Genomic DNA, 14,716 nt, shown 5'->3' on the forward strand with positions numbered 1-14,716 from the left:
GTCTCATTTACGAACTGTAGATGCTGAGTTGATATGTAGCTTGCTAGTACCAGTATCACCATACACAGTGGTAATATCAGCCTTCTCCTACTTGTTACCTTTCTGGTTCTGTACCTAAGGACTGTAATAAACCAGCTGGAGTAACATACTGGGAACTTGTATGAAGCTCTTGACCATTCTTTCCCATTCTTTCTTTTCTGTGTTTCTCATCCTTCATCAGATCCTTTCCAGAGTCATTAATACTGGGTTAAAAGCCTCTTGTAATACTCTGAATTCATTGTTTCTAGATCAAGTTTTGTATTTGGTGTATTGAAACATTTCGTAGGAATCGTTCCACCCTTTAAAGTCACCCAGATCATCCTCTGGTTCATTCCTGTGTGCCTCCCTTCATCTTTCCTGTTCTGTCAGGCCTTGTGTCATTGGCAAATATCTCCATCAGCAATTTTATACTAATTTCCAGATCACTGAAAATGCTGAACATGAAAACAAATGTAAATGCTGAACAGCCCTCACCATGTGATCCCACCACAAATGTCTTCCCTTCACAATGGTTTTGCCAATTGAGAGTCACTTTCTGAAATTGGTCAGCTAGCTACTCACTCTATTTAGCGTGCTGTCTTACTAATATTTGGGTTGAATTGCACACAATAATTGGAAGAGCTACAGCCAAAACCTAAATCTGCTGTGTGTTTCCTCTGGCAACCAAACTTGGAAGAAGTAGATTAGAATATATACATTAGAAAATATCCCAGACAGTCATTCTACAGTACAATATATACAAAAGGAGTGCAATTATACATATTAATTATTCTAATAAATATTAAATCTCAAATATTTAGTATTTAATAATCATTGAACAGTAATACTTGAAAACATTTATTAACTTTAAGAATGCTTCAAAGGCAGCCTGGTGTCTATCCTGAACTTAACATTGAACTCTAGTATATTCATGCTCAGCTGCTTTATTTTAATTTATTATTTCAGAATTAAAAAAATAGCATAAATAACACACATGATAGACTTGGGATCCCAAGAAAATAAACTACAATGCTAGAACATTATTTCCCTCCTTTTTTTTTGTCGGTGCATGCAGTAGAGTAAAGCTTGGTGCAAGATCATTCTTTAGAGGATTTTCTCATTTTTAACTACCACTGTAAGTTAAGGAAAAATCCCATGCAAAACAGCTGTTTAACAAATATGTCACTTCTGCTTAAAAAAAAATCTTTCTAAAGTGTTCATCTTCACCATCATGCCAATATTGGAGCTGAAACTACTTGAGACAATATGTCAGACATTTTGAAATTGCTAGCACACACATTACTAGCTTTTGAATTGACTTATAGTGAAAGCAATTCTCTGGGCAGGACACTTTTCATTTTCACCAAGTATACCACTCATTGGAGCACTCTAAATCCTGTAGTAGATGAAAAGGAGCTTAATACAGGTAAGAGTGCTGTGCTGTTAGTTGGGTTGTCTAGGGATCGATTGTGCTTTTCCAAGTAATTTGCTAACTGCAGGCGTGGAATGGACATCCTTGACTTGATTTCTTCAGCATGGGTAGAAGAACTCAAAAACTATGCCTAGAAATGCTATATGCACAATTATGGCAACACATGACAATCACTGAACAAACTTATTTCATGAAACTAACCAATCTGTTAAACCTTATTTCCACAAAATTTTCCAAATTGAAATCATAAAACTTGCTCCAATATGTACTTTAAGTCACTTACTGTTGTCTTTTCACTGATTTCATATTTACCTGAATTAGACTGGCAGCTGGATTCCTTCTTTTCTCAAAGTGTTTCTGTCGATGTTGTTCCTGTACTTTTAATGCAAATCCTGAGCCTAGGATGCCCTGCAATACAATACACCATTTGTTTGGTGTAGGTAGTTTTTCAACAAATATACAGTCAACTACAAAGGTTTTGTGAAGATGTTACACCATATGATTGCTTCAGGTAACATGTTTATGACAGTATAAGGTTCAACAAGAGTGCCTGTTCATGGCGGCACAGGAGACTCATTACTTAAGAGATAACATCCATTGCGCTACCAATGACCACTCATCGCAACCTTTGCTTGTGTTTGTACTACACTATGTTCCTGCAACTTTAAGGGCCATGGATATATATGTATGTATAAAACATTAGGCAGGAACATTCAGAGTAGTTTAAGCCAGGTATGACCACCTGTCAGATATACCATATATATATGGACTTCAAAGTCCATATCTGCAGTGCTTATCATAACTTTTGATTTTAGGAAAGTTAGAAAAATGCCTTGATTAACAGATTAAGACCATTCTTTTCACTCTTTCCCATCTAGATAGCCCCCATTGTTCATTCTATAGGCTATGAAAAAAGCCGACAATGAAGTATCTCCCCTTTTGGCTTTTTTACCTCTAAATAAGCAAGACAAATATGATTCCTGCTGAACAGACCCAAAGACTGAGAATATTTCCCTCCTTGGCTTGCAAGGAGTGTAATATTTCTACTGGATGTGTCTGCATTATAGGGAAGAGTATTTCCACTTGATTCTTAGTCAGGATAAAATAATATTAGAAATGCACAAGATTCACACGTATAAAAACATTTCCTGTTTTACAGACAGATTCAACACAAAAGTGTTTGTGAGGAAAATGAGTATCTGTACATAGATATGACATGAGGAACAAAAGTTCTGGCATCTCTAATATATAAGGTTATTTGTCTTTTACATGTCATTGTAGTCCTGCTAACACTAACTTTCTTGTTACTGGTGACTAGGTAACAAAGAGAATTAATTACAGTAGATGTTATTAATTGTCAAAGATCCACAAACAGGTAATGCATTATAATATGCCAGAGATATTGAAATACTCTCTATACTTGGAAAAATAAATAAATGCAGTACTAGATGATTCAATGTTGTTGGCAAATGCTGACTTTTAATATTGGTTTGTCTCTATAGTTGAAAACAAATGTATTATTACAATGTACATAGTTTATAGTGATCTATAGATAATGAATCCGAGGACTAAAATATTGATTTTCCATGTATGTTGCGCAGGATTCAATACAACAATATACAAATGTCACTTCTGATTTCCTGCTTATTCAATACTAACTTAAAAAGAAAGGAAATTCACTCACAAAAATGAAACGTTATTGCTGAAGCTACGCTATACTTCTGTCATTAGATGATTCCCATTTCCATTAAAATCTTTTGGACATTGATAAAGGCAACGTCAATAAACTGTCTTGTTTATTTACAATCATTGACAGAAAATGATAGTTGCACTTTTATATTCAACGACATTAGCTTTTGTTTGATTTAATGCCTTCTACTGCTCTCTGTTTCTAGCCTGAATATGGTAATGCAAGACAACCTATTAGAAACATCTCACTTTTTTCCAATAGAATGTTATCCAGAAAAATACATCAACTGATTTTTTTCAAAAATCTAAAAGAAAAACAGCAATACATGAGCCACAATTCACAACGAAATAAAGGAATTTCAACCTTACACAATAGTATGGTACCTAATTTAGGATTATTTCCCAGTTTCGTCCTTGCCAAAGAAACTCTCCAAAACTCAAGCAATGACAGTAACATCAAACCTTTCATTTGGATTTTGCACAGCAGTTCACCAGTGTTGTCACAGAGCAAAATGCCTTAAAATGATTGTTCTTCATGTAGCGAGCTTCCTTCAGCTTTTTTGCATCATAACAGCATAGAAGCTATGGAAGTTTCTGTTACCTTTTTACAAGTTTTATGAGCATACTCACAGCAGGTAGTGCAAAGAAAGAAATGCCAAGTAGAGCAAATCCTGCAGAAAGCAACCTTCCAAGCCAAGTAAGAGGAGTTTTGTCTCCATAGCCAATGGTTGTCAGTGTGATCTAAAAAGAAATGAATGAACATCGTGGTTTACCAGAAGTCACCAGGAGATTAGTTGCAGATTATTTACATGGCATGAAACAGCATTTCCACTAAATAATCCAAGACACATGAAATACATATGGTTGTTTCTAAAAGATAAACATACATAATAAGTGGGGCTCATTGACAGATCTTTGAACTAGACTTGAAGGGGGAGGGGGACAATATCAGGCTTGACCATGACCAGCAGTGAGATGACACGCCAAGGTTAGAGGGACAGGGTGCTAGTGAGGGCCCTCAGTCTGTTGCCCTGAGATGTACTGGGTACACTGCAGCACACCTGAAGTCTTGAGGAGATGAGCCAGGGGCTCCTTGGGTAGTAGGGGCCAACAGGGAAACATCAGTGATACACCTCAAAGGAATTGAGGGGTGTTCCTCTAAGAAGGTGACGCAGCTGACAGCCCAGCTGAAGTGCCTCTACACCAATGCATGTAGCATGGGCAACAAGAAAGAGGAGCTGGAAGCCACCTAGAAAGCTATGACCTAGTTGCCATTACTGAAACTTGGTGGGACGAATCCCGTAACTGGAGTGTAGCCATCAATGGCTACACGCTATTCAAAAGGGACAGGTGAGATAGGAGGGGTGGAGGCGTTGCCCTCTACAACGAGAAATGGATAGAGTGTGAAGAGTTGTCTTGGAAGAATAGCCACAAGCAGGTTGAAGGCGTATGGGTAAGAATCAGAGACTGAGAAAACAAAGGAAACCTTGTGGTTGGTATCTACTACAAGCAGCCTGATCAAGGGGAACCTATTGATGAAACCTGCTTACTCCAGCTACAGGAGGCATTGTGCTCACAGTCTTTTGTCCTTCTGAGGGATTTCAACCACCCCAACATCTGCTGGAAAAGTAGCACGGTGAGCTGTAGGCAATCCAGGAGACTCCTGGAGTGCATTGAGGCATTGAGGATAACTTCTTAAGCCAGAGGGGATGAGATACTGTACCTGATGGTCACCAATGCAAATGAGCTAATCGGTGATGTGGGATTGGAGGCAGTGTGGTCTGAAGTTACCTGCACTGGTGGAGTTCGCAGTCCTGAGGGATAAGGGTCAGGCAAAGAATAAAGTCAGGACTCTGAATTTTAGGAAAGCAGACTTCCAGCTCTTCAAGGGGTTAGTAGGACCCCATGGGAAACTGCCCTCAGGGACAAGGTAGAAGAACAGAGCTGGCAGATCTTTAAGGACACTTTCCATAGAGTGCAAGGGCTCTCAATCCCCAGGCATCAGAAATCAGGCAAGGAAGGCAAGGGACCAGCATGGCTGAGTCAAGACCTGCTGATCGACATAAACGACAAGAAAGAAATGCATAGGCAGCAGAAGCGGGGACAGGTATCTTGGGAAGAGTATGGGGACACTGCTCGGTTGTGTAGTGATGGTGTCAGGAAGGCCAATGTGCAGCTGTAGAATAATAAGGATTTCTACAGGCATGCCATCCAGAAAAGGGAGAGCAAAGAAAGCGTACCCCCTGTGATGAGCAAGACTGGAAAACTGGTAACAACAGATGAGGGGAAGGCTGAGGTACTCAACAACTTTTTTGCCTCAGTTTTCGCTGGCAATCTCTCTTCCCACATCTCTCGAGTAGATGGACCACAAGTCAGGGACCGGGGGAGCAAAGTCCCTCCCACTGCAAGAGAAGATCAGGTTTGTGACCACCTGAAGATCTAGAACATACATAAGTCTATGGGACCTGATGAGATGCATCCCAGAGTCCTGAGGGAACTGGCTGATGTCGTTGCCAAGCCAATCTCCATCATGTTTGAGAAGTCATAGCAGTCAGGTGAAGTCCTTGGTGACTGGAAAAAGGGAAACACTGTGCCCAATTTTAAAAAGGGTAGAAAGGAGGACCCTGGGAACTACTGACCTGTCAGCCTCACCTCTGTGCCTGGGAAGATCATGGAACAGATTCTCTAAGAAGTTATGCTAAGCCACGTGGAGGCCAGGGAGGTGATTTGAGACAGCCAGCATGGCTTCATCAAGGGCAAGTCCTGCCTGACCAACCTAGTGGCTTTCTGTGATGGCGTGACTAGATCAGTGGACAAGGGAAGAGCTATGGATTTTGTCTGTCTGGTCTTCTGAGAGGCTTTTGACATGGTCCCCTACAACATCCTTCTCTTTAAATTGGAGCTATGGATTTGCTGGGTGGACTGTTAGGTGAATGAGGAATTGGTTGGATGATCACATCCAGAGGGTAGTGGTCAATGACTCAATGACCAGATGGAGATCGGTGACAAGTGGTGTCCCTCAGGGGTCCATCTTAGGACAAATATTGTCTAATATCTTCATCAGTGACCTAGACAACAGGATTGAGTACATCCTCAGCAAGTCTGCAGATGACACCAAACTGAGTGTCAACACGCCTGAGGTATGGGATCAAATCCAGAGGACTCTGGACAAGCTTGAGAAGTGGGCCTGTGTGAATCTCATGAGGTTCAACAAGGTCAAGTGCAAGATCCTGCACCTGGGTCAGGGCAACCCCCACTATCAATACGGGCTAGGGGATGACAGGATTGAGAGCAGCCCTGCCGAGAAGGACTTGGGGGTACTGGTGGGTGAAAAGATGGACATGAGCTGATAAACTGCGTATCCTGGGATACATTAAAAGAAACATGTCCAGCATGTCGAGGGAGGGGATTCTGCCCCCTTGCTGTGGCGAGACCCCATCTGGAGTCCTGCGTCCAGCTCTGGAGCCCTCAGCACAGGAAAGACAGGAACCCATTGGAGCGGGTCCAGAGGAGGGCCACAAAAATGATCAGAGGGATGGAACAGCTCTGCTACAAGGAAAGGCTGAGAGAGTTGGGGTTGTTCAGTCTGGAGAAGTGAAAGCTCCAGGGATACCTTATAGCAGCTTTTCAGTAGCTGAAGGGGGCCTCCAAGAAAGCTGGAGAGGGACTTTTTACAAGGGCATATAGAGATAGGACAAGGGGTAATGGCTTTAAACCAAGGGAGGGTAGATTTATACTAGCTGTAAGGAATAAGTTTTTTACAATGAGTGTGGTGAATCCCTGGAACATGTTGCCCAGAGAGGTGGTAGATACCCCATCCCTGCAAACATTCAAGGTCAGGTTAGATGGCAACCCGATCTAGTTGAAGATGTCCCTGGTCACTGCAGGGGGCTTGGACTAGATAATGCTTGAAGGTCCCTTCCAACCCCAAGAATTCTATGATTCTACAAGTAAATTAACATGAATACTTTTTTATCTGAGAACTTAACAGTGTTTATGACTGAATGAAGCTGAGATAAATAATAAATGTGAGAAAAATACATAAAGAAGCAATAAATAAGTTTTAAATATAATAAAACAGAAGGTTTGGGATCTCAAAGTTGGGCAAATTATGGGAAATTATGTAAGTCAGGCAGAAAAAAGTGTTCTTTTCCATGGGTGTAAAGATGTTTCACCTATTTTCAGCAGGGAAAAGGAATTGTCTCTGTTTGGATAACTACACAAATATAAATTACATAGAGAACATATTGGAAAAATATAGTAGGACTCAAACGATGTTGAAGTTCACAGATGAGATAAAGTCAAAGGAATTGCAAGAAGCAAGCTGCATTTTCTACAAATCCATCAATACAATTTGAAGTGGATCATCTTCTGAAACACAAGAAACACTAATCAAAAGCTGGAAGGAACTTTAAGAAGTTCCTGGTCCTTTCATCTTCCTTACGACAGGCCCAGATATACCTACATCACTCCTGACATGAAGCTCCAAAGAGCACTACACAGCAGCAGATGCAGGGTACCTCAGGCTGTTTGACAATGTCAGCTCAGACCTACATGGGGAAAGGTCAAAAAGAAAGAGAAAGGCATCTGTAATCTCTTCACGTGGCGAGTGTAATCAGAGGCTCAGCATACAGATGTTTCAAAATCTGTGCTGCAGAGGCCAGCACCCCTGCTGTGTAGCACCAGTGCAGATGACAGCAGAGTTTGGTACATGGGAGGGCTCTCCACATGCAACTCATGGACTGCGGGCCAAGTAGAAATGCAGCACATATGCAGATGCCGCTGGGATAATGGTGTGTGGTTGTGGTTTACTGAGTGTATCTCCAATGCAAAAGATTATGGCTTCGTGTCCGTGTGTGGCTGAGGGTCTTCCCCAACCCAAGGAAATGTCCTCCAGGCTGCTCCTGGCCTGGGAACCGTGTCAATCCCAAACTTGAGGACTGGAATGGCCGGAGAAAGTCATGTCTTTCTGCTTCCCTCCTGGGGAGTTTTGACCCACCCCACTGCCTGGTGCGGGCAGCAGCAGGAGGTATAGGCAGAGTGGAGGATTTCCGAGGCTGGGTGGGAGGCTGTGGGGCGCATGCTCAGTCAATGGCACACGATGTTAAAGGACAAAGACAACAGTAGGTTGAATGCCAAGGACTCCAGGGCCTGTTATTAGTGGAGAACATGTTCACGGAGAATTATTTTACATTGTGTACCAAATGTGGGCAAGTTCAGGCTTAGCATATATTCTGTCAGGAACGAATTCTTCAGGAAAATGCCTTCTAGAGACATTATTTTGCTTCCAGTTTCCTCAGTGTTTATCCCTAGGCAAGACGGCCAAAGCAATTCTATTTAGTGCTGGGGTCACCACAGGACAGAAGAAGGAAAGCCTTTTGGAAGTAATTAGATTTCAACTATTTAAGGCTCTGTGGATAGTAAACAGTGCTTTTAATTGCTTCCATTGTTGGGAACAAGCTGTGGGTGTAATTTACCCTGAGAAAGCCATAGTGACAAAAAGAGAGTGAGCTGAATTAAGACTGCAGCTGAAATTTCAAGTCTCAAGTTTTGTAATGTGAGCCTGGTCACAGGCACACCACCTTGCACGCTTATCAGGTCTCACTCTCCCTCCTTGCTCCTCTTCACTTCTCTGCCCCATTGCTCTTCCCAGCTTTTGCTGGTCTCTTTGGAGAGCCAATGCAACCCAGGAATGTGGAAAAAATTATCCACGTTTCTGCATGGTTTGTTTCTTCTGTTTTGGTGAGTTGTGTTAGCTCATGGAGGTGCCTAACAAGCTCCAGAGCCTGCACAAGGCAGCGCGTGACTGAGATTGAGTGATAAGGAGCAAGGGAGACGGGAATGCAGCTCCCTCTTTTTTGGCAGAGGTGAGCTGATGCAACCGTGCTCTTGGCCCGGCAGAAGGGCTTCGTTCGGTTTTCCTTTGTTTGATGACGAGGGTATTCCCAGCTCTTCTCATCAGAGGGCAAGCGCAGAACTGTTTGAGGCTGTTAAGTCCCTGAGAGCAATGAAGCGCTTGAACAAATGAATCCCTGAATAAAAGTTCCTCAAAACTTATTTCCAAGCTAGTCATCGCAAAGCAGTTTGAAGCTCTGGAATGAGCCCAGTTTCTTGGCTTCTGTCCAACTCCCTATCTCTGCCAGACACTGGAAAGTACAGAGATATCTCCTGCCTGGGCTGACAAGAAGGAAACAGAACTAGGTGTCATCTGCATATTAATGATACGGCCACCAAACTGTCTTCTGAAGAAGTCATAGATAAACTTGAACCTTTGGGATCTGACATCTGTGAGGAATCCAAAACCAGGAGCAGTCACACAGACTATATCTCTGGAATTTCTCCAAAGAAGATAACAGGATCATATTAGAGCCTTTCCCCCCATTCTTTTAGGTCCTGAAGACTTCATGGTATGATTAAGAGTATCAGTGGCTTCTTGCTCATTTCGAGCTGTTTTATCTCAGAATGGTCTTTGCATGGGCGTATGGGTGTCAGCACCTTGCCGTATCATCTTACTCAACACTGAACAAATGGATTTGATCTTTGTTTTATATTCCTCTCATCACACAATTACGAAAATATTTTTTCAGACAACTTCAGGGTCAAGTTCAGGAATAATCCGCAGTATCTTTTTTAGTGCTGCAAGCAAATGACTAAACCACTGGCCAAGCCCGGACTGGCATAATCCTGAGGTTAAATTAACCTAACAGGGTGTGGAAAACTACTGGATGTGAGACCATGACAACATGAGAAATTTCTGGATGTCACTGACAATCATGTAAGAAGCAGAAAGAAGTTCCAGCTAGCACTGTGAGGAAAGGCTGGATCCCACAGATGGTTAAGGGAGAAGGCATCAAAGTTCAAAAGTGACTGGAGGAAATTATTTGGGACCTTTCAGGGGGTTTACAATCTTTCAAAGACATCAGCACCTGGGTGACAGCATCAGCAATACCATACAAGGCCAAGAGTGACGAGGTAACAGAACTACAAAATCTGTAGTGAATCTGTGAAGGTAATTAGGGACAGGCTGTTTGTTTGAGAGGAGACTTGATCAGAGGAAGCAAAGTGGTGAAAAAGAGGATCAAGATGCAGTAAAAGAACTAACTAAGGTGTGCAAATCATGTCTTTCTGAGGATACCTGCTGAGCAGCCCTGTGTCTGATCACCACATCCTACCTAAACCTGAACAATAAACCAAACGTTTTAGAGTTTATTTGTATAGATTCATTTCACTGAACTTGAAAAATAAAATGCTTTAGTGTTTAGCATGACCTGGCCACCGCAACATGCACAAGCGAAACAGATTCCTCCAGCAGGTAACTCATCCTAAATGGATGTAGGATGTAGGCTTGCCTGAAAACAAATGCCTAGTGCCACCTGAGATGCCCTAGGGCATCTGAACAGGGACCACCCACAGGAGAGGCAGTAGACCCTCCAACGGATCTTCCATGGCACTGTATGCCTATGTTCAAGCGACTGAATCACACTCCTACACGGCTGAAAGGGCTAGCTGAGTCCTATCTTCTGTACCAGATGCAAATCACTCCAGTTTAGTTGCTTCTATAAATGATGTGTCTGGACAGACCAGCCAAGGCAGGCAGTGTCACCTGGCTAGACTCAAAACTCACAATGATGATAGAACTTTTATTATATCTCATTGCTGGAGCTAATAAATATGCTAATAATAAGAGAGACCATATAATAATGAATGTGATTATACAATCTATCTGCCTTCAGTTAGATGAGATAGGACCCAGGAGGCCCCCCTCTACTCTGATAACTCTTTCTGATGTCATTTTATGTTCTGCTAGCAGTACTTACCTTTTGAATCTTTACCTGACACCATTTAACTGAAAAAAAAGTAGTTTGCTCATGCTATTATTACATTAAATGGGAAAAACCTCATCAGTATTAACTCATTTGAGCTAGTAATTGTGACAATATTATTCATCGTAAGATATTTTCTTCCCCTACAGGTCACTGTGGAGTGCCACAGCTGTTCCGTATCCAACCGGAACTACTGGGTACTACTAGAAAATAATGACTTATTAAGAGAAACTGTCAAAAGTGTAAGAGAGACAGGAATCTTGATTGCATTACATTTGCAGGTAAAACTAATTAACGTACGAACCAAAAGATTATATAAGCATGCACAATTCTAGCTAACACCAGCAGTTCTCAGAATGCATGAATTCGTTTTGAAATACTTACGGTTTTGAAATGACTTTTTGTTCCCATATAGTTTAGTTATTTTGTTCTGTTAAGGGAATTTACCTTCTCTGCCAAAGGAAATTCTGAACCTGAACTCTTCATATAACATACACTGTTGTGTGCTGCTGTGTTAGGCAGCACCGTGGGGGCCCCAATCACAAGAATATTCACAGTAGTAACATTAGCATGATGTTTAAACTGCAGGTTGCACAGTACAATGTGCAATTGCCAATACAGTGGAGTATTCACATGTAAATTAGGATGCCACATCCTGCCTTTCGTTCCAGTGTGAAACTATGGGCTTCAAAAAGAGAGTCAGTGAAATGACCATAGCAGGGTAGGGCCCTCATATAATCTGAATTAATGAATGGGTTAATTGCTTCATGCTGGGTCTGGTCCTGTAAGGGGGGGCATAAATGCCTCTAAAATCTTGAAATGCAAGACGAATGTGCCTGACTTCAATGCAGTCTTTCCCTTCTTGTACCTCTGCCATCACAGAATTCAGTCTGGGATTTGGTACGTACTCTGTGGTTTAAGTTAGAATAACTTTTACAAATAAACAAATCAATGAGACTAAGCATTGATTTCCCCTAGAATGCCACACAATCTGACCTTTTCAGAATCTGCATGTGGGTTACTCTGGCAGTAAAAACAACCATGACTAAGAAGCACGTTATGCGTTTCCCACATACTGCTTTACATATTATACAAAAAATACTATTATTAAAATGGCAAAGATAACAGGTAAGAGGGAACGCAGGTTTTCAGTAACTTTGTGCACTTAAGCACATTAAAAATTTAAATGTATTCATGTCACACACTGGGGAAAGCAGAAAAGATCTAGAAATACACAATATAAATTGTTTTCAGGTTTTTGATTATAATTTGTTTTTTTTCCTGCTGATGTCATGAAAAGATTCCTATTTTCTCAGTTGCTCTACTTATCTGACCTATGAGTCATACATTTTTACTTCATAGTGTACAAAATATTTCAAGCACCACTTTATACGGTGATTATTTCTTAGCAGGGTTTTTCCTTAAAAAATAGCAGTCAGCAGGTAGCGGAGAAGCAAATGCTAAAATGAAGATCTTGTTGCTGCTGCTAGAGCTGCTCAGGGAGCAGCATCTGGATCTGACTTGAGCCTCAGTCAGACATCAGAGTTGAGGTCTGAGTTTGCTGGGACTTTCCCGTTCCTCACGCATAAGGGTCCCCTCACTGTTGCCTGCCGGCAGGTGGGTATGTCCAAACTCCCTGCCTATGCAGTGCTAAGTCAAGCACAGGCTGGCAGAACGGTAAAGGGTGTTTCCTGGAGAATCGAGTGGCTGCAAACACACATTCTGAGACCCATGAACTGCCACATCCCATCTACATGACCTCAGGAGAGTCTCTCGCAGGACCATGTCCCCCACGTACCGCAAAGGGGCAACGGTGTTTGCAGACTACCGGAGCCAGGGTACCCATCAGCAGGACACCAGCATCCCAAGCCAGATGCTTCACAGCTGTGTCAATGCGGGCAGATCAGAAAGTTTTAAGCCAAATTTGGACCTCAGCTTTTGAAGAGAAGTGAAACTCCTCCTGCATGGGCCAAATTCTACTCTCAGGTATGGACAGATAAACTACAAAATAAATTGCAGTGGTGTGACTGAGGGCAAAAGCTTCTCTCATGGCTTTAGCCAACATGAATTTTACATGTGTTTGGATTACAGGATAGAATTGTGTATTTTATCAGAGATCCGCGTTGATGCTTTAAAGCAACAAGTTTCAGGAAAAATATTTCTGTATATTTGTAAATGGGTAAGTAAGAGCTACGTGGTCTGGCTTTTCCAAGCTCCCAATTCTGTGCATGGATAGCACAGAAATACAGTCCTTAGGGAAGACATGTAACAAATGATTAATCCTTAGATGATCAAATTTCAAATACACAAACTAGTCCTACTTGTAGGATATGACCTTGACCTTTGCTCAAAATGTGAACATAACTTATTAAAAATATTTCTCAAGGATTCAAGGCATTTTGGAAAAGGCTTTTGCGCAGTCCATCTACACCTGCTCTGAGACTGTGGATACTACTGAGTCCGTATCAAGTCTTGTCAGCAGAAGGTCTGAGGTGGGAAAGCTTCATTTCTACATCCCTCTGATGAGGAAAGGTGGCAGAGGCTGGTTCAGGTCTTGCACTTATTCCAGGAAAACTAATGAGCGCTCTAGGTTATGTCAGCATTAATGATCTCACGGGCATCATTTCACTACCCAGACACTGTCAGAGCTCATGGTCTTTGTTCTACGGCATCAGAAGGAAAAGAAAAGCAGTTTTATAATGCCTGGCAATAGCTCTGCCATAGGCTTTGTTGGGCAGCTTTTCTAAGCTGCCTAAGTAAGTCCCACACAGTGCAGGAGTCTAGCTTACTACAGGGCATTTTTAGCTAAAAAACCAGGCACATTATGCCATTAAAAAAAAATCAACATTTCAGACCTAGTTTTTCATTGTTCATTTAAAGCCTAGTTTATTCAAAGTAAGCATTCATATCATCCTCCTTCTTTCAGAAAAGTAGTCAGGCATGTACTTAGATCCCACAGATTTCAAGAAAGTAAAAACAATAGATTTGATAGTTAAGCATAAGGTCAACTAAATCAGGGCTTTTACACCTGTAATAATAATTGGAGAACACTGCTGAGTCAGAATGGGAATATTTCTTCTTGCTTTTTGTGCTCAAGGTACAGAGGAAGGAGAAACAACGTCACTCTAAGGCCACTGAAGAGACTCTTCCCTTCACCACAAAGGTGATGTAAGAATTTTTTCCCTTTTTCTTTCCTAACACTTATTCCTTTTCTTGCATTGCATCTTACACCCCTCTCATTTGGATCAAATCAGCTCTTCGTGGGATATTACAAATTATATTACTGAAAGCATCTGGGTTAAAAATAAGATGCTTTCTTCTCATGAAGGTTCAGTGGTCTGGTTTGCAGCAGAAACACATAAACAGCTATTCTGCAGGACGGGGTGAAACGAACTTCCAATGTGCAAATGAATAGCTGAAGCAGGGAGCTTCTCAGACCAGTCTTCTGCCAGTGAAAACAATTCACTGAACAGCATATGAAGTTAAAATCCATAGTAAGTGAAATTCAAAGCACTCTAGCATATTGGTTAAACAGTGCATATTATTTTTCTGTACTTACTGTGCCCCACCAGAGAGCATCTGCATATGTGGAGAATTGGTTATTTGCATCCTTTTCCACCAGATAAACCAGGAAAGATGAAAAGATGAGTACTAAAAATCCTATGTACCAGGCTGTGATTAATTCCTAGATAAAAGAAACTGGAGATCAGTATCCATGTGAAAGATTGAACAGAAAGGCATTTCAAGGAAGACA

At 41.6% G+C, this 14,716-nt stretch overlaps 1 protein-coding gene across 1 annotated transcript in view; it reads right to left on the minus strand.

The window, feature by feature from the left end:
- The window catches only part of KCNQ5 (potassium voltage-gated channel subfamily Q member 5), a 301,315-nt gene that overhangs the window by 37,545 nt on the left and 249,054 nt on the right, over window positions 1-14,716 (minus strand). The window contains exons 5-7 of the mRNA XM_075414513.1: window positions 14,522-14,647; window positions 3,770-3,880; window positions 1,763-1,858 (exon numbers count right to left, since the gene is read on the minus strand). Coding sequence (XP_075270628.1) covers window positions 1,763-1,858; window positions 3,770-3,880; window positions 14,522-14,647 — 333 coding nt within the window. The remainder of the gene's footprint in view (window positions 1-1,762; window positions 1,859-3,769; window positions 3,881-14,521; window positions 14,648-14,716) is intronic.

The sequence above is a fragment of the Opisthocomus hoazin genome, chromosome 2, assembly GCF_030867145.1.
Source record: "Opisthocomus hoazin isolate bOpiHoa1 chromosome 2, bOpiHoa1.hap1, whole genome shotgun sequence".
Taxonomy (NCBI): domain Eukaryota; kingdom Metazoa; phylum Chordata; class Aves; order Opisthocomiformes; family Opisthocomidae; genus Opisthocomus; species Opisthocomus hoazin.